At 60.7% G+C, this 20,315-nt stretch overlaps 3 protein-coding genes and 1 long non-coding RNA gene across 4 annotated transcripts in view; 2 read left to right on the top strand and 2 right to left on the bottom strand.

The window, feature by feature from the left end:
* Positions 1-320: 320 nt before the first annotated feature.
* LOC130263021 (uncharacterized) lies at positions 321-2,507 on the bottom strand. The gene is made up of 2 exons (XR_008842278.1): positions 2,475-2,507; positions 321-430 (listed from the first exon to the last, which is right to left on the bottom strand). It is a non-coding gene; the product is annotated as an uncharacterized LOC130263021 (long non-coding RNA).
* Positions 1,104-7,424, top strand: HSD17B10 (hydroxysteroid 17-beta dehydrogenase 10). The gene is made up of 6 exons (XM_056510317.1): positions 1,104-1,233; positions 1,333-1,497; positions 2,545-2,709; positions 4,562-4,690; positions 5,856-5,964; positions 6,844-7,424. The coding sequence occupies exons 1-6, from the start codon at positions 1,210-1,212 to the stop codon at positions 7,032-7,034; spliced, it is 783 nt and encodes a 260-aa protein (XP_056366292.1). The 5' UTR covers positions 1,104-1,209; the 3' UTR covers positions 7,035-7,424.
* A 391-nt stretch (positions 7,425-7,815) lies between these two features.
* Positions 7,816-18,180, top strand: NAA10 (N-alpha-acetyltransferase 10, NatA catalytic subunit). Its single transcript, XM_056510332.1, has 8 exons — positions 7,816-7,906; positions 8,728-8,826; positions 10,465-10,523; positions 10,648-10,693; positions 13,276-13,391; positions 15,891-15,935; positions 16,068-16,152; positions 17,813-18,180. The coding sequence occupies exons 1-8, from the start codon at positions 7,886-7,888 to the stop codon at positions 18,050-18,052; spliced, it is 711 nt and encodes a 236-aa protein (XP_056366307.1). The 5' UTR covers positions 7,816-7,885; the 3' UTR covers positions 18,053-18,180.
* A 770-nt stretch (positions 18,181-18,950) lies between these two features.
* LOC130263367 (metabotropic glutamate receptor 6-like) overlaps positions 18,951-20,315 on the bottom strand; it is an 18,093-nt gene continuing 16,728 nt past the window's right edge. Inside the window, exon 7 of the mRNA XM_056510873.1 lies at positions 18,951-19,285. Coding sequence (XP_056366848.1) covers positions 18,951-19,285 — 335 coding nt within the window. The remainder of the gene's footprint in view (positions 19,286-20,315) is intronic.

Here is a 20,315-nt window from a genome sequence, read left to right as displayed (position 1 = left end):
ACTCGTGTCCCCCTGCCAGCCCACGGTGTCCCCCCAGGTTCTCCCCCGGTGTCCCCCTGTCCCTCCCTGGTCACTCCCCCGTGTCCCCAGGTCCTCCCCTGTCCCTCCCCTTGTCCCTCCCACTCCCTCCTGTTATAAATGAGAAACAAAACTCTCGCTATTCAGCAAAATTTAGATTATTTTATATAGACAGAGCAAGCAGCGCTTGCAGAGGGGTCACTGCCCACTCCACGCTCCACCGAAATTTGGTTTGCAGCTCCCTTTTCCTTGTAGTCATCAATAATTGTATGGGGTTTTTTTTTGTTGTCATAATTCTGTCCGTGGGATCACTGGACGACGTGAGCCTCTAGACAATTTGTCCCACAGATAACCATCTGCTCTCGGTAGATAAGGAATGGCAGAAGTCAGGAAGTCTGGTCTCAGGGATGGGCTAAAAATTGATCACAAATCAGGAAACCTGATTTTGCAGAATCTGTTGGGCTTGATTGGCAAGCTGTCAGTAAAACAGAATGATTTAACCATATATTTTCCTTTCTTTAGTGTCATGCTTCATTTCAGACCTAAGTATTCTGGTTTACACAAACCCCAATAGTTTTATGATTAACACGAATCTTTTATCAATTATCACTCTCTCTTGTCCCTCCCGCTCCCTCCCGGTCCCTCCTGGTCCCTCCCGGTCCCTCCCCCGGTATCCCCAGATCCATCCCCTCTCCCTCCTCGCTCCCTGTCCCTCCCCTGTCCCCTCCCCTCTCCCTCCCCGGTCCCTCCCCCGTGTCCCCAGGTCCTCTCCTTGTCCCTCCCGGTCCTTCCCCTCTTCCTCTCCGCTCCTCCCGGTCCCTCCCTTGTCCCTCCTGGTCCCTCCCTCTGTGTCCCCAGGTCCTCCCCTTGTCCCTCCTGGTCCCTCTCTTGTCCCTCCCCCTGTATCCCCCGATCCCTCCCCTCTCCCTCCTCGCTCCCTCCCCTCTCCCTCCCTCTCTCCCCTTGTCCCTCCCCTCTCCCTCCCCCGTTGTCCCTCCCTCCGTCCCTCCCCTCTCCCTCCGTCCCTCCCCTCTCCTTCCGTCCCTCCCCGTCCCCCCCCGTCCCTCCCCTCTCCCTCCGTCCCTCCCCTCTCCCTCCCCTCTCCCTCCCCGTCCCTCCCCCGTCCCTCCCCTCTCCCTCCGTCCCTCCCCCGTCCCTCCCTCTCCCCGCGGGCATTGCCGGACGGCGGCGATGGCGGCGATTCGCAGCGTGAAGGTACCGGGACCCCCCCCGTGCATCCCCCGGGGCTGTGCGCGGGGGTCTCCCCTCCCCTCCCCTCCCCTCCCTGACCCCTCTCTCCGTCCCCTCCCGCAGGGGCTGGTGGCGCTGGTGACCGGCGGCGGCTCCGGTCTGGGCCGGGCCACGGTGGAGCGGCTGGTGCAGCACGGGGCGCGCGTGGTGCTGCTGGACCTGCCCGCGTCCCGCGGGGGCGAGCTGGCCCGGGAGCTGGGCGAGCGCTGCGCCTTCGCCCCCGCCGATGTGAGTGAGCCCGGGGGGCTGGGGGGGGTCCCTGCGCCTTCGCCCCCGCGGATGTGAGTGAGCCCGGGGGGCCGGGGGGGGTCTCTGCGCCTTCGCCCCCGCGGATGTGAGTGAGCCCGGGGGCCTGGGGGGGTCCCTGCGCCTTCGCCCCCGCGGATGTGAGTGAGCCCGGGGGGCTGGGGGGGTCTCTGCGCCTTGGCCGTGACCTTTGACCTCCTCAGGTGACATCCCACCTGGATGTGGAGCCCCCCTGACCCCACACATGGTCAAGGAGGTCGAGACCACCCTGACCCCACTGGTGACATCCCCCCCCTCAAATTGGCACCAACGTGACCTTGACTGAGGAGCTGGGGTCACCTTGACCTTGCTGGTGACATCCCACCTTGACCCCACTGGTGACCACCCTGACCCCACTGGTGACATCCCCCCCCCAAAAATTGGCACAGAGGAGTTGGGGTCACCTTGACCTTTGACCCCTCAGGTGACATCCCACCTGGATGTGGAGCCCCCCTGACCCCACACATGGCTTTGGTTGAGGAGGTGGGGACCACCCTGACCCCACTGGTGACATCCCCCCCCTCTCCCCAAATTGACACTGAGGATTTGGGGTCACCTTGACCTTGCTGGTGACATCCCACCTTGATCCCTCTGGTGACACCCCCCTGACCCCACAAATCACATCCACCCCACCCTGACCCCGGTGCTGCCATCCCCCCTGGACTCCCCCCAGCGATGTCCCAGCGTGTCCCCAGTGATGTCACCCCCCCCCCGGGTGGCCCCTTGTCCCCAGGTGACCTCTCCCGAGGAGGTGGGGGCTGCTCTGGCCCCCCAGGTGACCCCCCTGACCCCCCGGTGGCCCCCAGGTGACCTCTCCTGAGGTCCCCCCTGGTGACACCCCCCTGACCCCACCCCACCCTGTCCCCAGGTGACCTCTCCCGAGGAGGTGGGCGCTGCTCTGGCCCCCCCAGGTGACACACCTGTCCCCAGGTGACCTCTCCCGAGGAGGTGGGGCTGCCTTGCCCCCCCAGGTGACACACCTGTCCCCAGGTGACCTCTCCCGAGGAGGTGGGCGCTGCTCTGGCCCTGGCCCAGCAGCAGTTCGGCCGCCTGGACCTGGCCGTGAACTGCGCCGGCATCGGCATCGCCGTCAAGACCTACAACAGCAAGAAGGACAAAGTGCACGAGCTGGAGGATTTCCAGAGGGTCATCAACGTGAGTGGGGGGCTTGGGGGGGGTCTGGGGGCTGCTCCCACCACCCCCCCAGGGTCCCCAGAGCTTCCCACCCCCACCCTGAGACCCCCAAACACTTCTTGGGCTGCTCCCACCCCCCCCAGGACCCCCAGCACTTCTCATCCACCCCCCTGGAACCCCCAGAGCTTCCCACTCCCACCCTGAGACCCCCAAACCCTTCTCGGGCTACTCCCAGCCCCCCCAGGACCCCCAGTGCTTCTCACCCACCCCCCTGCAACCCCCAGACCCTCCTGTGGGTGCTCCCACCCCCCCCCAGGACCCCCAAACCCTCCTGGGGGTGCTCCCACTGCCCTGGGACCCCCAAACACTCCTGGGGCTGCTCCCACCCCCCCCCAGGACCCCCAGAGCTTCCCACTCCCACCCTGAGACCCCCAAACCCTTCTAGGGTTGCTCCCACCACCCCCAGGGCCCCCAAACCCTTCTTGGGCTGCTCCCACCCCCCCCAGGACCCCCAGAGCTTCCCACCCCCACCCTGAGACCCCCAAACCCTTCTTGGGCTGCTCCCACCCCCCCCAGGACCCCCAGCACTTCTCATCCACCCCCCAGGACCCCCAGAGCTTTTCATCCACCCCCCTGGAACCCCTAGACCCTCCTGTGGGTGCTCCCACCCCCCCCAGGACCCCCAAACCCTCCTGGGGCTGCTCCCACCCCCCCCCAGGACCCCCAGAGCTTCCCACTCCCACCCTGAGACCCCCAAACCCTTCTTGGGGTGCTCCCACCTCTCTAGGACCCCCAAACCCTCCTGGGGGTGCTCCCACCCAAATGGGGGTGTCTGTGGTCAGTGGGGTGACCCAGCTGTAGATATGGGGACATTTTGGGGTGTTCCCACCAAAAAACCCCAAATCCTTCTCCCTCCCCCAGGTGAATTTGTGGGGACCTTCAACATGAGTGGGGAGCTTAGGGGTGCCTGGGCAATGGGATTTGGGGTGTCTGTGGTCAGTGGGGTGACCCAGCTGTAGATGTTGTGATTCTCTGGGGTGTCCCCACCAAAAAATCCCAAATCCTTTTGCCTCCCCCAGGTGAACCTGGTGGGGACCTTCAACATGAGTGGGGGACTTAGGGGTGCCTGGGCAATGGGATTGGGGGTGTCTGTGGTCAGTGGGGTGACCCAGCTGTAGATATGGGGACATTTTAGGGTGTTCCCACCAAAAAATCCCAAATCCTTCTCCCTCCCCAAGTGAACCTGGTGGGGACCTTCAACGTGAGTGGGGAGCTTAGGGGTGCCTGAACAATGGGATTGGGGGTGTCTGTGGTCAGTGGGGTGACCCAGCTGTAGATATGGGGACATTTTGGGGTGTCCCCACCAAAAAAACCCCAAATCCTTCTCCCTCCCCAGGTGAACCTGGTGGGGACTTTCAACATGAGTGGGGAGCTTAGGGGTGCCTGGGCAATGGGATTTGGGGTGTCTGTGGTCAGTGGGGTAACCCAGCTGTAGATGTGGGCACATTTTGGGGTGTTCCCACCAAAATAATCCCAAATCCTTTTGTCTCCCCCAGGTGAATTTGATGGGGACCTTCAACACGAGTGGGGAGCTTGGGGGTGCCTGGGCAATGGGATTTGGGGTGTCTGTGGTCAGTGGGGTGACCCAGCTGTAGATGTGGTGATTCTCTGGGGTGTTCCCACCAAAAAAACCCCAAATCCTTCTCCCTCCCCAGGTGAACTTGGTGGGGACTTTCAACATGAGTGGGGGACTTAGGGGTGCCTGGGCAATGGGATTGGGGGTGTCTGTGGTCAGTGGGGTGACCCAGCTGTAGATATGGGGACATTTTAGGGTGTCCCCACCAAAAAACCCCAAATCCTTCTCCCTCCCCAGGTGAACCTGGTGGGGACCTTCAACGTGATCCGCCTGAGCGCGCGGCTGATGAGCCACAACCCGCCCGACGCCGACGGCCACCGCGGGCTGGTGGTCAACACGGCCAGCGTGGCCGCCTTCGAGGGCCAGGTGAGCCCCTGCTGGGGGCCCCTCTGACCCCCAGCTGCTCCAGGGAACCTCACCTGGGAGCTCTGAGGCTCCTGCTCTGAGCTCTTGGCTCTCGCTTGTCGGGTAACTCAAATAAGCAAAGCAGTTAATAGTTAAAAATGGGATTTATTACAAAGCACACGAGTCTCAAAAATCAATACAGAAAGCAAAGGCACAGCAGCAGCAATGAGCAATGGCTGGAGCCCTGGCAAAAGCCAATTCTAGAAGCCACAATGGCTGGAAAGCACCAACTCTCCCAGACAAACTCTGATATGGGATTTTCCAACAAGCTGAGATGGAAACTCAGAGCAGCACTCCTTCACCTGTTAGAATTGTAGTTTCTGCACTCCTTAACCTGTTAGAATTGTAGTTCCTCCACTCCTTAACCTGTTAGAATTGTATTTTATCCTCCACTCCTTAACCTGTTAGAATTGTATTTTATCCTCCACTCCTTAACCTGTTAGAATTGTAGTTTCTCCACCACTCCTTAACCTGTTAGAATTGTAGTTTCTCTATCACTCCTTAACCTGTTAGAATTGTAGTTTCTGCACTCCTTAACCTGTTAGAATTTTAGTTTCTCCACTCCTTAATCTGTTAGAATTGTAGTTTTTCTATTACTTAACCTGTTAGAAATTTAGTTTCTCCACCACTCCTTCACCTATTAGAATTGTAGTTTCTCCACCACTCCTTAACCTGTTAGAATTGTAGTTTCTCCACCACTCCTTAACCTGTTAGAATTCCAGTTTCTTAGCACACCAGGTTATGTATAGAACTCTACAATCTGTCTAGTTCTATCTGAAAAATATTAGCAATATTCTTACTATTATGTCTGAGCACTGTCTACAGCTGTGGGCCTGGAGCCTCTGCTGAAATTATCAGTGTGTTTCAACCTTCACTAGAACACTCACTGCTGCTCTGGCATTTGAGATCTTTTACTTACTAAAATCACTAGAACTCACCCTAAAACTTACTAACTCAAATATCTAATTTATGTGTGAGTGGCTTAATGTATGAATCCCCCCAAAGGCTTTGATTCAGTTCCTGCACTCTGCTTTCTCTCTGAAGAATTCAGAGAGCCCCTAAACTCACTGAGTGACCCCAGGTGACCCTGGGAGCCACCAGGAGTGACCACAGATCCTCCCCACAGGTGGGACAAGCCGCCTACTCGGCCTCCAAGGGCGGCATCGTGGGCATGACGCTGCCCATCGCCCGGGACCTGGCGCCGCTGGGCATCCGCGTGGTGACCATCGCCCCAGGTAGGGCTCACCTGGCGGGGGGGGGGCAGGGGGGGTTCCCTGCCTCACCCCCAGGTAGGGCTCACCTGCCTCACACCCAGGTAGGGCTCACCTGGCGGGGGGCTGAGCAGGGGGGTTCCCTGCCTCACCCCCCGGTTTTGGGCTCACCTGGCGGGGGCAGAGCGGGGGGGGTTCCTATTCACCCCCAGGTAGGGCTCACCTGGCGGGGGCTGAGCGGGGGGGTTCCCTGCCTCACCCCCAGGTAGGGCTCACCTGCCTCACCCCCAGGTAGGGCTCACCTGCCTCACCCCCTGGTTTTGGGCTCACCTGGCGGGGGCAGAGCGGGGGCGGTTCCCTGCCTCACCCCCAGGTAGGGCTCACCTGCCTCACCCCCAGGTAGGGCTCACCTGCCGGGGGCAGAGCAGGGGCGGTTCCCTGCCTCATCCCCAGGTAGGGCTCACCTGCCTCACCCCCTGGTTTTGGGCTCACCTGCCTCACTCCCAGGTAGGGCTCACCTGCCTCACCCCCAGGTAGGGCTCACCTGCCAGGGGCAGAGCAGGGGCGGTTCCCTGCCTCACCCCCTGGTTTTGGGCTCACCTGCCGGGGGGCTGAGCGGGGGCGGTTCCCTGCCTCACCCCCAGGTAGGGCTCACCTGGCAGGGGCTGAGCACAGGGGGTTCCCTGCCTCACCCCCAGGTAGGGCTCACCTGCCTCACCCCCAGGTAGGGCTCACCTGCCTCACCCCCAGGTAGGGCTCACCTGGCAGGGGCAGAGCGGGGGGGTTCCTATTCACCCCCAGGTAGGGCTCACCTGCCTCACCCCCAGGTAGGGCTCACCTGCCGGTGGGGGGGCAGAGCAGGGGCGGTTCCCTGCCTCACCCCCCGGTTTTGGGTTCCCCCAGGGCTGTTCTCCACCCCGCTGCTGGCCGGCTTGCCCGAGAAAGTTCGCAAGTTTTTGGGGCAGCAGGTGCCGTTCCCCTCGCGGCTGGGGGATCCCGCTGAGTACGCTCACCTGGTGCAGGCGCTGGCCGAGAACCCCATGATCAACGGGGAGGTGGTGAGGCTGGACGGGGCCCTGCGCATGCAGCCCTGAGCCTGGGGGACCCCCCCCGCCCCCTCCCCAAATTGTGGGGACGGAGAGCAGGGATGGACGCTGCGGCTGGACGCTCTGCGGGGACACTCCAGGATGGGACAAGGACTGGGGGCACCGAGTGAGGGGGGACGGTGTGTGAGAGGACACGACCCCACCCCGAGTGGGGACAGCACACCCCGGGATTTGGGGACACCTGGGATTTGGGGACACCCCGGGATTTGGGGACAAACCCCAGCGATAAGGCCCCTCAGGAAATTGGGGACACCCCGCGGTGGGGACCCAGCTCAGGTGTGGGGGGTCCATCCCGAGCCCCTCCCGGGTGTGGGCAGCTCCTCGAGTCCCCCCCGGGTCCCTCTGTGCCTCTCCCATCGCAATAAAACGTGTTCGCCCGTGCTGCGTCGCCCCCGCTCTCTCCCCATTGGCTCGCGCCGCTGTCAATCATCGGCGCCGCCAGACGTGATTGGACAGTGAGGGGGGTGGGAGAGGGAGAAAATCCCGCCCCCCAGCGGGCCCCGCCGAACTCGCTTCTGATTGGCTGAGGGCAAAGGTGACAGTGGGCGGGGCTTGGCACCTCCCTCCGCTCGCTGATTGGCTGAGGTGAAGAGTGGAGTGGGCGGGGCTTGGCACCTCCCTCCGCTCGCTGATTGGCTAATGACAAGGGTAAAAGTGGGCGTGGTTTGGCGCATCCCTCCGCTCGCTGATTGGCTGAGGCGCCTGTCAGTTTGCGGATGGGCGGGCTCAGCGCTGATTTGCCGGAGAGGCACTTCCGCCGGAAGCGACTCGTGAGGGGAGCGGGAGCGGCGCCGGCACCGGGAGCGGGATCCAAACGCGGCGGGAGCGGCGGTGCAGCCATGAACATCCGCAACGCGCGGGTGGGCGGCCCGGGGGGCGGGGGGAGCAGCCGGGGTGATACCGGGCACTGGGGGGAGGTGTGAGGGGAGCCCCGGGCCCTGGGCTGGGGGAACTGGGGTTTATGAGGCGTCTGGGACAGCACGGGGTTTCCCGCCCCTCAGACAGGTGGAACCGGGACTGTACGAGAGGTCTGAGGGGGATCTCGGGCAGAACCGGGTCTCGGTTCTTTCTGGGGAGCGGTACCGGGTCTGGGCTCTTTTGGGGGCTCTGAGGGGCAGAACCGGGTCTCGGTTCTGTTTGAGGGGCGGTACCGGGTCTGGGTTATTTTTGGGGTTCTGAGGGGCAGTACCGGGTCTCGGTTATTTTTGGGGGGGTTCTGAGGGGGGCAGTACCGGGTCTGGGTTCATTCTGGGGGACAGTACCGGGTCTCGGTTATTTTTGGGGGGGTTCTGAGGGGCAGAACCGGGTCTGGGTTATTTTTGGGGGACAGTACCGGGTCTCGGTTCTGTCTGGGGGGCAGTACCGGGTCTCAGTTCTGTCTGGGGGACAGTACCGGGTCTCGGTTCTGTTTGGGGGGCGGTACCGTCTCTGGGTTATTTTTGGGGTTCTGAGGGGCAGTACCGGGTCTCGGTTATTTTTGGGGAAGCAGAACCGTGTCTCGATTCATTTTGGGGGCTCTGAGGGAGGCGGTACCGCGGTCTCTGTTATTTTTGGGGGGCGGTACCGTGTCCCGGTTCTGTTTTTGGGGGGCAGTACCGTGTCTCTGTTATTTTTGGGGGGCGGTACCGTGTCCCGGTTCCGTTTGGGTCACTCCCCGGTCCCGGTCCCGCCCCTCCCGCAGCCCGAGGATCTGATGAACATGCAGCACTGCAACCTGCTCTGCCTGCCCGAGAACTACCAGATGAAATATTACTTCTACCACGGCCTCTCCTGGCCCCAGGTGTGGCCCTGGATCACCTGGCTCCCTCCTCATTCCTGGATTTCCCCCCTCAGCCCCCCCTGAAACACCTGGATCCCTTTTTGGGACCTTGGGAACTCTGAATTTTCACCCGGAACACCTGGATCCCCTTTGGGAACAGCCAAATTGACACCCCACAATTCCCCCCCAGAACCCCCAGGATCCTTTCCCCTCCCCCAAGAACACCTGGAATTCCCCCCTCACCCCCTTTCCCCCCCAGGCACACCTGGAATTCCCCCAGGCACACCTGGAATCCCCAAGAACACCTGGAATTCCCCAGGAACACCTGGAATTCCTTCCAGGAACACCTGGAATTCCCCCAGCACACCTGGAATTCCCCAGGAACACCTGAAATCCCCCCAGGAACACCTGGAATTCCTCCCAGGCACACCTGGAATTCCTCCCAGGCACACCTGGAATTCCTCCCAGGCACACCTGGAATCCCCAGGAACACCTGGAATTCCTCCAGGAACACCTGACCCCCCCCCCCAGAACACCTGGAATTCCCCCAGGAACACCTGGAATTCCCCCAGGAACACCTGGAATTCCTTCCAGGCACACCTGGAATTCCCCAGGCACACCTGGAATTCCCTAGGCACACCTGGAATCCCCCCAGGCACACCTGGAATTCCCCAGGCACACCTGGAATTCCTCCAGGAACACCTGGAATTCCCCAGGCACACCTGGAATTCCCCCAGAACACCTGGAATTCCCCAGGAACACCTGGAATTCCTCCCAGGCACACCTGGAATTCCCCAGGCACACCTGGAATCCCTCCCAGGAACACCTGGAATTCCCAGGAACACCTGGAATCCCCTGGAACACCTGGAATTCCCCCAGAACACCTGAATTCCCCCCAGGAACACCTGGAATCCCCCCTGAAACACCTGGATCCCTTTTTGGGACCTTGGGAACTCTGAATTTTCGCCCAGAACACCTGAATTCCCCCCAGAACACCTGGATTCCCCCTAGAACACCTGGAATCCCCTGGAACACCTGGATTCCTCCAGGAACACCTGACCCCCCCCCCCCCCCAGAACACCTGGAATTCCCCCAGGCACACCTGGAATTCCCCCGGAACACCTGGAATCCCTCCCAGGCACACCTAGAATTCCCCATTAACACCTGGAATCCCCATTAACACCTGGAATTCCCCAGGCACACCTGGAATTCCCCATTAACACCTGAAATCCCCCCATTAACACCTGGAATCCCCCCAGAACACCTGGAATTCCCAGGAACACCTGCAATCCCCATTAACACCTGGAATCCCCCATTAACACCTGGAATCCCCCAGGCACACCTGGAATTCCTTCCAGGAACACCTGGATTTCCCCCATTAACACCTGGAATCCCCCAGGAACACCTGGAATTCTCCCAGGACACCTGGAATCCCCAGGAACACCTGGAATTCCTTCCAGGAACACCTGGAATTCCCCAGGCACAACTGGAATTCCTCCCAGGAATACCTGTAATCCCCATTAACACCTGGAATCCCCATTAACACCTGGAATCCCCAGGCACACCTAGAATTCCCCAGGAACACCTGAAATCCCCCCATTAACACCTGGAATCCCCCATTAACACCTGGAATCCCCCCTCACCCCCTTTCCCCCCCAGCTCTCCTACATCGCCGAGGACGAGAACGGGAAGATCGTGGGCTACGTCCTGGCCAAGATGTGAGTCTGGGGGTGGGGGGAGACCCTCCCCCAGTTTCTCCTGGGCTTTGGGGGGTCCTGGGGGGCGCTGCTGGTGGGATTTGGGGGGTCTCACCCCCCTCACCCCCTCTCTGTGCCCACACAGGGAGGAAGATCCCGATGACGTCCCACACGGACACATCACATCCCTGGTAAGGTCTGGGGGGGCTCCTCGGGGGTCTTTGGGGTTTGGGGGTTTCTTGAGTGATTTAGGGGGCTCTAGGAGGGAGCCTGAGCACTTGGGGGGTTCCTTGAGTGTTTTTGGGGGGCTCTTGGGTGGGGTGTGAGCACTTGGGGGATTTTTTGGGGGGCTCTTGGATGGGATCTGAGCACTTGGAATGCTCCTCAAGGTTGCTCAAAGGGTTTTGGGGGGCTCCTACAGGGACTTTGGGGTCACTTGAGGGTTTGGGAGGTTTCTTGGAGGACTTAGGGGGCTCTAGGAGGGAGCCTGAGCACTTGGGGGATTTTTTGGGGGGCTCTTGGGTGGGGTGTAAGCACTTGGGGGATTTTTTGGGGGGCTCTTGGATGGGATCTGAGCACTTGGGATGCTCCTCAAAGGGTTTTGGGGGGCTCCTACAGGGACTTTGGGGTCACTTGAGGGTTTGGGAGGTTTCTTGAAGGATTTTGGGGTGTCTAGGAGGGAGCCTGAGCACTTGGGGGGTTCCTTGAGTGTTTTTGGGGGGCTCTTGGGTGGGATCTGAGCACTTGGGGGATTTTTTGGGGGGCTCTTGGGTGGGGTCTGAGCACTTGGGGGATTTTTTGGGGGGCTCTTGGGTGGGGTCTGAGCACTTGGGGGATTTTTTGGGGGGCTCTTGGGTGGGGTCTGAGCACTTGGGGGATTTTTTGGGGGGCTCTTGGGTGGGGTCTGAGCACTTGGGATGCACTTCAAGGTTGCTTGAAGACTTTTGGGGTGCTCTTAAAGGGTCTTTGGTGCCTCTTCAAGGCTTTTGGAGGGGTTCTGAGATTTTTGAGGCTTTTAGGGAACCAGTGAGGGGTGATCTGGGGGTGCCCCAGGGGTGTGGGGCAGTTTTTGGGGTGCCATGAGATTTTTTTGAGGTGCCTTGGGTGGATTTGAGGCTGTTTGGGAACTCCCAGGCACTGAAACAAGGACCCCCCTGGGTTGGTTTGGGGGTCCCCTGGTGTTTTTGGGGTCCCTGTGTGGTTTTTGGGGGTCCCTGGCTGGTTTGTGGGGATCCCTGTGTGGTTTTTGGGGTGCCCCAGCCCGTTTTCGGGGTCCCTGTGTGGTTTTTGGGGGTCCCTGGCTGGTTTTTGGGGTGCCCCAGCCCGTTTTTGGGGTGCCCCAGCCCATTTTCGGGGTGCCCCAGCCCATTTTCGGGGGTCCCTGTGTGGTTTTTGGGGTGCCCCAGCCCGTTTTTGGGGTGCCCCAGCCCGTTTTTGGGGTCCCTGGCTGGTTTTTGGGGTGCCCCAGCCCGTTTTCGGGGTGCCCCAGCCCGTTCTCGGGGTCCCTGTGTGGTTTTCGGGGGTCCCTGGCTGGTTTTTGGGGTGCCCCAGCCCGTTTTTGGGGTGCCCCAGCCCGTTTTTGGGGTGCCCCAGCCCGTTTTCAGGGGTCCCTGGCTGGTTTTTGGGGTCCCCTGGCTGGTTTTTGGGGTCCCCAGCCCATTTTCAGGGTTCCTGGCTGGTTTTCGGGGTACCCCAGCCCGTTTTTGGGGGTCCCTGGCTGGTTTCTGGGATTCCCTGGCTGGTTCTCGGGGTGCCCCAGTCCATTCTCGGGGTGCCCCAGCCCGTTTTTGGGGTGCCCCAGCCCATTTTCGGGGGTCCCTGTGTGGTTTTTGGGGTGCCCCAGCCCATTCTCGGGTGCCCCAGCCCGTTTTGGGGTGCCCCAGCCCGTTTTTGGGGGTCCCTGGCTGGTTTTGGGGTGCCCCAGCCCGTTTTCGGGGGTCCCTGTGTGGTTTTTGGGGGTCCCTGTGTGGTTTTCGGGGTCCCTGTGTGGTTTTTGGGGTGCCCCAGCCCGTTTTTGGGGGTCCCTGGCTGGTTTTGGGGTGCCCCAGCCCATTTTGGGGGATCCCTGGCTGGTTTTTGGGGTGCCCCAGCCCGTTTTTGAGGGTCCCTGTGTGGTTTTCGGGGGTCCCTGTGTGGTTTTTGGGGTCCCCAGCCCGTTTTTGGGGTGCCCCAGCCCCTTTTCGGGGTTCCCTGGCTGGTTTTTGGGGTGCCCCAGCCCATTTTCGGGGTGCCCCAGCCCATTTTCGAGGGTCCCTGGCTGGTTTTTGGGATGCCCCAGCCCGTTTTTGGGGTGCCCTAGCCCGGTTTTGGGGGTCCCTGTGTGGTTTTCGGGGGTCCCTGGCTGGTTTTTGGGGTGCCCCAGCCCGTTTTTGGGGTCCCTGGCTGGTTTTTGGGGTGCCCCAGCCCGTTTTCGGGTGCCCTAGCCCGTTTTGGGGTGCCCCAGCCCATTTTGGGGGATCCCTGGCTGGTTTTTGGGGTCCCCCAGCCCGTTTTCGGGGGTCCCTGTGTGGTTTTTGGGGTGCCCCAGCCCATTTTTGGGGGTCCCTGGCTGTTTTTTGGGGTGCCCCAGCCCGTTCTCGGGGTCCCCCAGCCCGTTCTCGGGGTCCCCAGCCCGTTCTCGGGGTCCCCCAGCCCGTTCTCGGGGTCCCCAGCCCGTTTTCGGGGTGCCCCAGCCCGTTTTGGGGGTCCCCAGCCCGTTCTCGGGGTCCCTGTGTGGTTTTTGGGGGTCCCCCAGCCCGTTTTGGGGTCCCCAGCCCGTTCTCGGGGTCCCCAGGCGGTGAAGCGCTCGCACCGGCGCCTGGGGCTGGCGCAGAAGTTGATGGACCAGGCCTCGCGCGCCATGATCGAGAACTTCAACGCCAAATACGTGTCCCTGCACGTGCGCAAGAGGTGGGGCCCAATCCCCCAAAATCCCCCAAAATCCACCCAGAACCCATCCCAAAATCCCCCAGAACCCATCCCAAAATCCATCCTGAGCCCCAAAATCCATCCCAAAATCCATCCTGAGCCCCAAAACCCATCCTGAGCCCTGAAACCCATCCCAAAATCACACCCAAAATCCATCCCAAAACCCATCCCAAAATCCACCCAAAACCCATCCCAAAATCCACCCAAAATCCACCCAAAATCCACCCAAAACCCATCCCAAAATCCATCCCAAAATCCACCCAAAATCCCCCAAAATCCACCCAAAACCCATCCCAAAATCCACCCAAAACCCATCCCAAAACCCATCCTGAGCCCCAAAACCCATCCTGAGCCCCAAAACCCATCCTGAGCCCCAAAATCCATCCCAAAACCCATCCCAAAATCCATCCTGAGCCCCAAAACCCATCCCAAAATCCATCCTGAACCCCAAAATCCATCCTGAGCCCTGAAGCCCATCCCAAAATCACAGCCTGAGCCCCAGAATCCACCCAAAACCCATCCCAAAATCCACCCAAAACCCACCCAAAACCCATCCCAAAATCCATCCTGAGCCCTGAAATCCATTCTGAGCCCCAAAATCCATCCTGAGCCCCGAAACCCATCCCAAAATCACAGCCTGAGCCCCAAAATCCATCCTGAGCCCTGAAACCCATCCCAAAATACATCCCAAAATCCATCCTGAACCCTGAAACCCATCCCAAAATGCATCTCCTGAGCCTCAAAATACATCCTGAACCCTGAAATCAATCCCAAAATCACAGCCTGAGCCCCAAAATCCACCCAAAACCCATCCCAAAATCCATCCTGAGCCCCGAAATCCATTCTGAGCCCCAAAATCCATCCTGAGCCCTGAAACCCATCCCAAAATACATCCCAAAATCCATCCTGAACCCTGAAACCCATCCCAAAATGCATCTCCTGAGCCTCAAAATACATCCTGAACCCTGAAATCAATCCCAAAATCACAGCCTGAGCCCCAAAATCCACCCAAAACCCATCCCAAAATCCATCCTGAGCCCCGAAATCCATTCTGAGCCCCAAAATCCATCCTGAGCCCTGAAACCCATCCCAAAATACATCCCAAAATCCATCCTGAACCCTGAAACCCATCCCAAAATGCATCTCCTGAGCCTCAAAATCCATCCTGAACCCTGAAATCAATCCCAAAATCACAGCCTGAGCCCCAAAATCCACCCAAAACCCATCCCAAAATCCATCCTGAGCCCCGAAATCCATTCTGAGCCCCAAAATCCATCCTGAACCCTGAAACCCATCCCAAAATCCATCCTGAGCTCCAAGATCCACCTCAAAATCCACCCCCTAAGCCCCAAAATCTACCCCAAAATCCACCCCCTGAGCCCCAAAATCACCCCGAAATCCCCCCCTGAACCCCAAAATCACCCCGAAATCCACCCCAAAATCCACCCTGAACCCCAAATCCACCCCAAAATCTACCCTGAACCCCAAAGTCCACCCTGAACCCTGAAATCCATCCCAAAATCCTATCCTGAGCCCCAAAATCCATCCCAAAGTCCATCCTGAGCCCCAAAATCCACCTCAAAATTCACCCTGAACCCCAAAATCCACCCAAAATCCATTCCAAAATCACAGCCTGAGCTCCAAAATCCATCCCAAAATCCATCCTGAACCCCAAAAGTACATCCTGAGCCCCAAAATCCCCCCCCTGAGCCCCAAAATCCACCCAAAATACCTCCTGAGCTCCAAAATCCACCTCAAAATTCACCCTGAACCCCAAAATCCACCCAAAATCCATTCCAAAATCCATCCTGAGCTCCAAAATCCATCCCAAAACCCACCCTGAACCCCGAAATCCATCCTGAGCCCCAAAATCCACCCCGAGTCCCAAAATCCACCCAAAATACATCCTGAGCCCCAAAATCCACCAAAATCCACCCAAAATCCATCCTGAGCCCCAAAATCCCACCCTGAACTCCGAAATCCACCCCTGAACCCCAACATCACCCCGAAATCCACCCCAAAATCCCACCCTGAACCCCAAAATCCATCCTGAGCCCCAAAATCCACCCCCTGAGTCCCAAAATCCACCCAAAATACATCCTGAACCCCAAAACCCACCCTGAACCCCAAAATCCATCCTGAGCCCGAAAATCCACCCCCTGAGTCCCAAAATCCACCCAAAATCCATCCTGAGCCCCAAAATCCCACCCTGAACCCCGAAATCCCCCCGTACCCCAAAATCACCCCGAAATCCACCCCTGAACCCCAAAATCACCCCGAAATCCACCCCAAAACCCACCCTGAACCCCAAAACTCCCACCCTGAACCCCAAAATCCCCCCTGTACCCCAAAATCCACCCCAAAATCCCCCCTGAACCCCAAAATCCCCCCCGAACCCCAACATCACCCCAAAATCCCCCCCGAACCCCAAATCCCCCCCGTACCCCAACCCCCCCAGACCGACCCCGTGTTTCCCTGCAGTAACCGGGCAGCGCTGCACCTCTACTCCAACACCCTCAACTTCCAGTGAGTCTGGGAGGGGCAGGGAGGAACTCCGGGGTGTGAGGGGGTCAGGGCTGGGCTGGGAGGGGATCAGAGACCCCCCACCCTCATTTTTGGGGAGCCCCCTCCCCGGATTCTCCATCCCCCCCTCCCCAGGATCAGCGAGGTGGAGCCCAAGTACTACGCGGACGGGGAGGACGCGTACGCCATGAAACGGGACCTGAGCCAGATGGCCGAGGAGGTGCACCCCGAAACTGGGGGGACCCCGAAACTGATGGGGGACCCCCTTGGGACCCCCAAAACTGATGGGAACCCCCCCTGGGACCCCCCCCTGGAACCCCAAAAACTGCTGGGACCCCAATAACTGATGGGAACCCCCCACTGGAACCCCCAAAAACTGCTGGGACCCCAAAACTGATGGGAACCCAAAACTGATGGGACCCCAAACTGATGGGAACCCCCCACTGGAACCTCCAAAAACTGCTGGGACCCCAAAAACTGATGGGACCCCAAAACTGATGGGAACCCCAAAACTGATGGGAACCCTCAAAACTGATGGGAACCCCCCCTGGGACCCCCAAAAACTGATGGGAATCACCCTCGGGACCCCCAAAACTGATGGGGGACCCCAAAACTGATGGGAACCCCAAAAACTGATGGGACCCCAATAACTGATGGGAACCCCCCCTGGGACCCCCCCCGGAACCCCAAAAACTGCTGGGACCCCAAAACTGATGGGAGACCCCCTTGGGACCCCTAAAACTGATGGGAACCCCCCCTGGGACCCCCCCCCGGGACCCCAAAACTGATGGGAACCCAAAACTGATGGGGGACCCCAAAAACTGATGGGAACCCCCCCTGGGACCCCTAAAACTGATGGGAACCCCAAAACTGATGGGAACCCCCAAAAACTGATGGGAACCCCAAAAACTGATGGGAACCCCAAAACTGATGGGAACCCCCCACTGGAACCCCCAAAAACTGCTGGGACCCCAAAACTGATGGGAACCCCCAAAAACTGATGGGAACCCCAAAACTGATGGGAACCCTCCACTGGAACCCCCAAAAACTGCTGGGACCCCAAAAACTGATGGGAACCCCCCCAGGACCCCCAAAAACTGCTGGGAACCTCAAAAACTGCTGGGACCCCAAAACTGCTGGGACTCCAAAACTGATGGGAACCCCCAAAAACTGATGGGAACCCCCCCTGGGACCCCAAAAACTGCTGGGACCCCAAAACTGATGAGGGACCCCCTTGGGACCCCCAAAAACTGATGGGAATCACCCCCGGGACCCCCAAAACTGATGGGACCCCAATAACTGATGGGAACCCCCCCTGGGACCCCAAAAACTGATGGGAACCCCCAAAAACTGATGGGAACCCCAAAACTGATGGGAACCCCCCCTGGGACCCCCCCCTGGAACCCCAGAACTGCTGGGACCCCAAAACTGATGGGAACCCAAAACTGATGGGACCTCAAACTGCTGGGAACCCCCCACTGGAACCCCCAAAAACTGCTGGGACCCCAATAACTGATGGGAACCCCCCCCAGGACCCCCAAAAACTGCTGGGAACCTCAAAAACTGCTGGGAACCCCAATAACTGATGGGAACCCCCCCAGGACCCCCAAAAACTGCTGGGAACCTCAAAAACTGCTGGGAGCCCCCCCAGGACTCCCAAAAACTCCCCCAGGACCCCCAAACCTTCCTGGGACCCACTTAGGACCCCCAAATCCTCCTGGTACCCCCCCCTCCGGGATCCCCAAAACTTGGGACCCTCTTGGGACCCCCCAAAACCCTCTGGGACCCCCAAACCTTCCCAACCCCCCCGGGACCCCCATATTTCCCCCCCCAGGTCCCTTCCCGGCCCCGTTTAACCCCTTCCCTGCCGCCCCTCCCAGCTGCGGAAGCAGGTGGAGCAGAAGGAGCGGGGCCGCCCCCCCGCCCCCACCGAGCCCCCCCGGGGGGGGGATGGGGTCTGCGGCTCGGGGGGACCCCCCGCGCACCCCCCCCCCACCGCCGCGACCCCCGCCCACCACGAGGACGGGGGGGGCGACAGCAAAGACGTCAGCGAGGTCAGCGAGACCACCGAGAGCACCGACGTCAAGGACAGCTCGGAGGCGTCCGACTCCGCCTCGTAGAGACCCCTCCCCAAAATCCGCGGGACCCCTCCCCAAAATCCGCGGGACCCCTCCCCAAGCTCCGGGGGCTCCCCGGAGCGCCGGGACCCCCCGGTTCTGGGGGGGGCAGTAAAGCCGCGCTGCCTCCAGCCCGAGCCGTGTCTGTGTGAGCGGTTTGGGGGCTCGGGGGGATTTGGGGGATCCGGGGGGGTCTCGCCCCCTCCCCTCATAGCGACGCGGTGGGGGCGGGGTTTGGGGTGGCCACGTGTCCGGCAGGGGGCGGGGCTTCTGCTGATGCGTCCCCTGATTGGTGGGAGCGCAGCTCGATCCGCGCGCTGATTGGTGGAGACGCGCGGCTGTGGCGCCGCCTCGCGGAGCGCGGGGAGGAGCGGGCGGTGCTGGGGCGGGACCGGGACCGGGACCGGGACTGGGACTGGAACAGCTACCGTAACTCGAACCGGAACCGAGACTGGAACCGAGACTGGGACTGGGGCCGGAACCGGGACTGGGGACGGAACCGGGACCGAGACCGAGACTGGAACAGCTACCGTGACTCGAACCGGAACCGAGACTGGAACCGCGGCTGGGACTGGGGCTGGGACCGGGACTGGGACTGGAACCGGGAGCGGGACGGGAACCGGCGCCGGGGCCTTAACCGGGACAGGAACCGGGACCGGGACCGAGACTGGAACCGGGAGCGGGACGGGAACCGGCGCCGGGGCCTTAACCGGGACAGGAACCGGGACCGGGACCGAGACTGGAACAGCTACCGTGACTCGAACCGGAACCGAGACTGGAACCGCGGCTGGGACCGGGAGCGGGACGGGAACCGGGGCCTTAACCGGGACAGGAACCGGGACCGAGACTCGAACTAGGACCGGGACCAGGACCGGGACTGGAACCGGATCCAGGACCGAGACTAGAACTGGGACCGGGACCGAGACTGGAACCGCAACCGGAACTGGAACAAGGACCGAGACTGGGTCTTGAACTGGGACTGGGCCTGGAACTGGGGCCGGGACTGGGACCAAGACTGGAACCGGGACCGGGATCGAGACTCGAACCGGGACCGGGACTGGGGCCGGCACCGGGAGTGGAACTGGCACCGGGACCGGAGCGGAGCCGGGGCGCTTCCCCCGCCGCTGATCCGGTGCTGCTGCGGTTCGGGTTCCCGGGGGTGGCGGAGCTCGGGGAGCCGCTGCTGGAGCGGGAGCTGCGGGAGGAGCTGGGACCGGCGGCGGCACTGGGACCGGACTGGAAATGGGGTGGGGGGCACTGGGATCGGGCTGGAAATGGGGTGGGGGGCACTGGGATCGGGCTGGAAATGGGGTGGGGGGCACTGGGACAGGACTGAAATGGGGAGGGGGCACTGGGACCGGACTGGAAATGAGGAGGGGGCACTGGGACAGGGCTGGAAATGGGGAGGGGGCACTGGGACCGGACTGGAAATTAGCGGGGACACTGGGACCGGACTGGAAATGAGGAGGGGGGCACTGGGACCGGACTGGAAATGGGGAGGGGGCACTGGGACAGGGCTGGAAATGGGGAGGGGGGCGCTGGGACCGGACTGGAAATTAGCGGGGACACTGGGACCGGACTGGAAATGAGGAGGGGGGCACTGGGACCGGACTGGAAATGGGGAGGGGGCACTGGGACAGGGCTGGAAATGGGGAGGGGGCACTGGAACCGGACTGGAAATGGGGTGGGGGCACTGGAACCGGACTGGAAATGGGGAGGGGGCACTGGGACAGGGCTGGAAATGGGGAGGGGGCACTGGAACCGGACTGGAAATGGGGTGGGGGCACTGGAACCGGACTGGAAATGGGGAGGGGGGCACTGGAAATGGGGTGGGGGGCACTGGGACCGGACTGGAAATGAGGAGGGGGCACTGGGACCGGACTGGAAATGAGGAGGGGGGCGCTGGGACCGGACTGGAAATGAGGAGGGGGACACTGGGACCGGACTGGAAATGGGGTGGGGGACACTGGGACCGGACTGGAAATGGGGAGGGTCCGGGGCCGAGTCTGGCTCCGGGAGGGGTTTTGGGGGCACCGGCCGCAGATTTTGGGGTGTCCGAGGGCCAGGGGAGCCCCTCCCCCCAACACCAGAATGAGCCAGGGCAGTAAAACCCCCCGAAATCCCCTCCCCCTCCCCCAGGGTTCGAAGCTTCTCCGTGAATTCTGTTAAAACTTTCTCTTTATTATAATATATTTTTAGATATAAAAAAGAAAATTTTACAAGTTTTTAACCCAAAATGTACAAAAACGGTCAGGAAATGGTTGTG

The sequence above is a fragment of the Oenanthe melanoleuca genome, chromosome 25 (assembly GCF_029582105.1).
Source record: "Oenanthe melanoleuca isolate GR-GAL-2019-014 chromosome 25, OMel1.0, whole genome shotgun sequence".
In the NCBI taxonomy this organism is placed as follows: domain Eukaryota; kingdom Metazoa; phylum Chordata; class Aves; order Passeriformes; family Muscicapidae; genus Oenanthe; species Oenanthe melanoleuca.
Note: the sequence above shows the minus strand (reverse complement) of the source record. Positions and strands in the feature narration are given on the sequence as shown.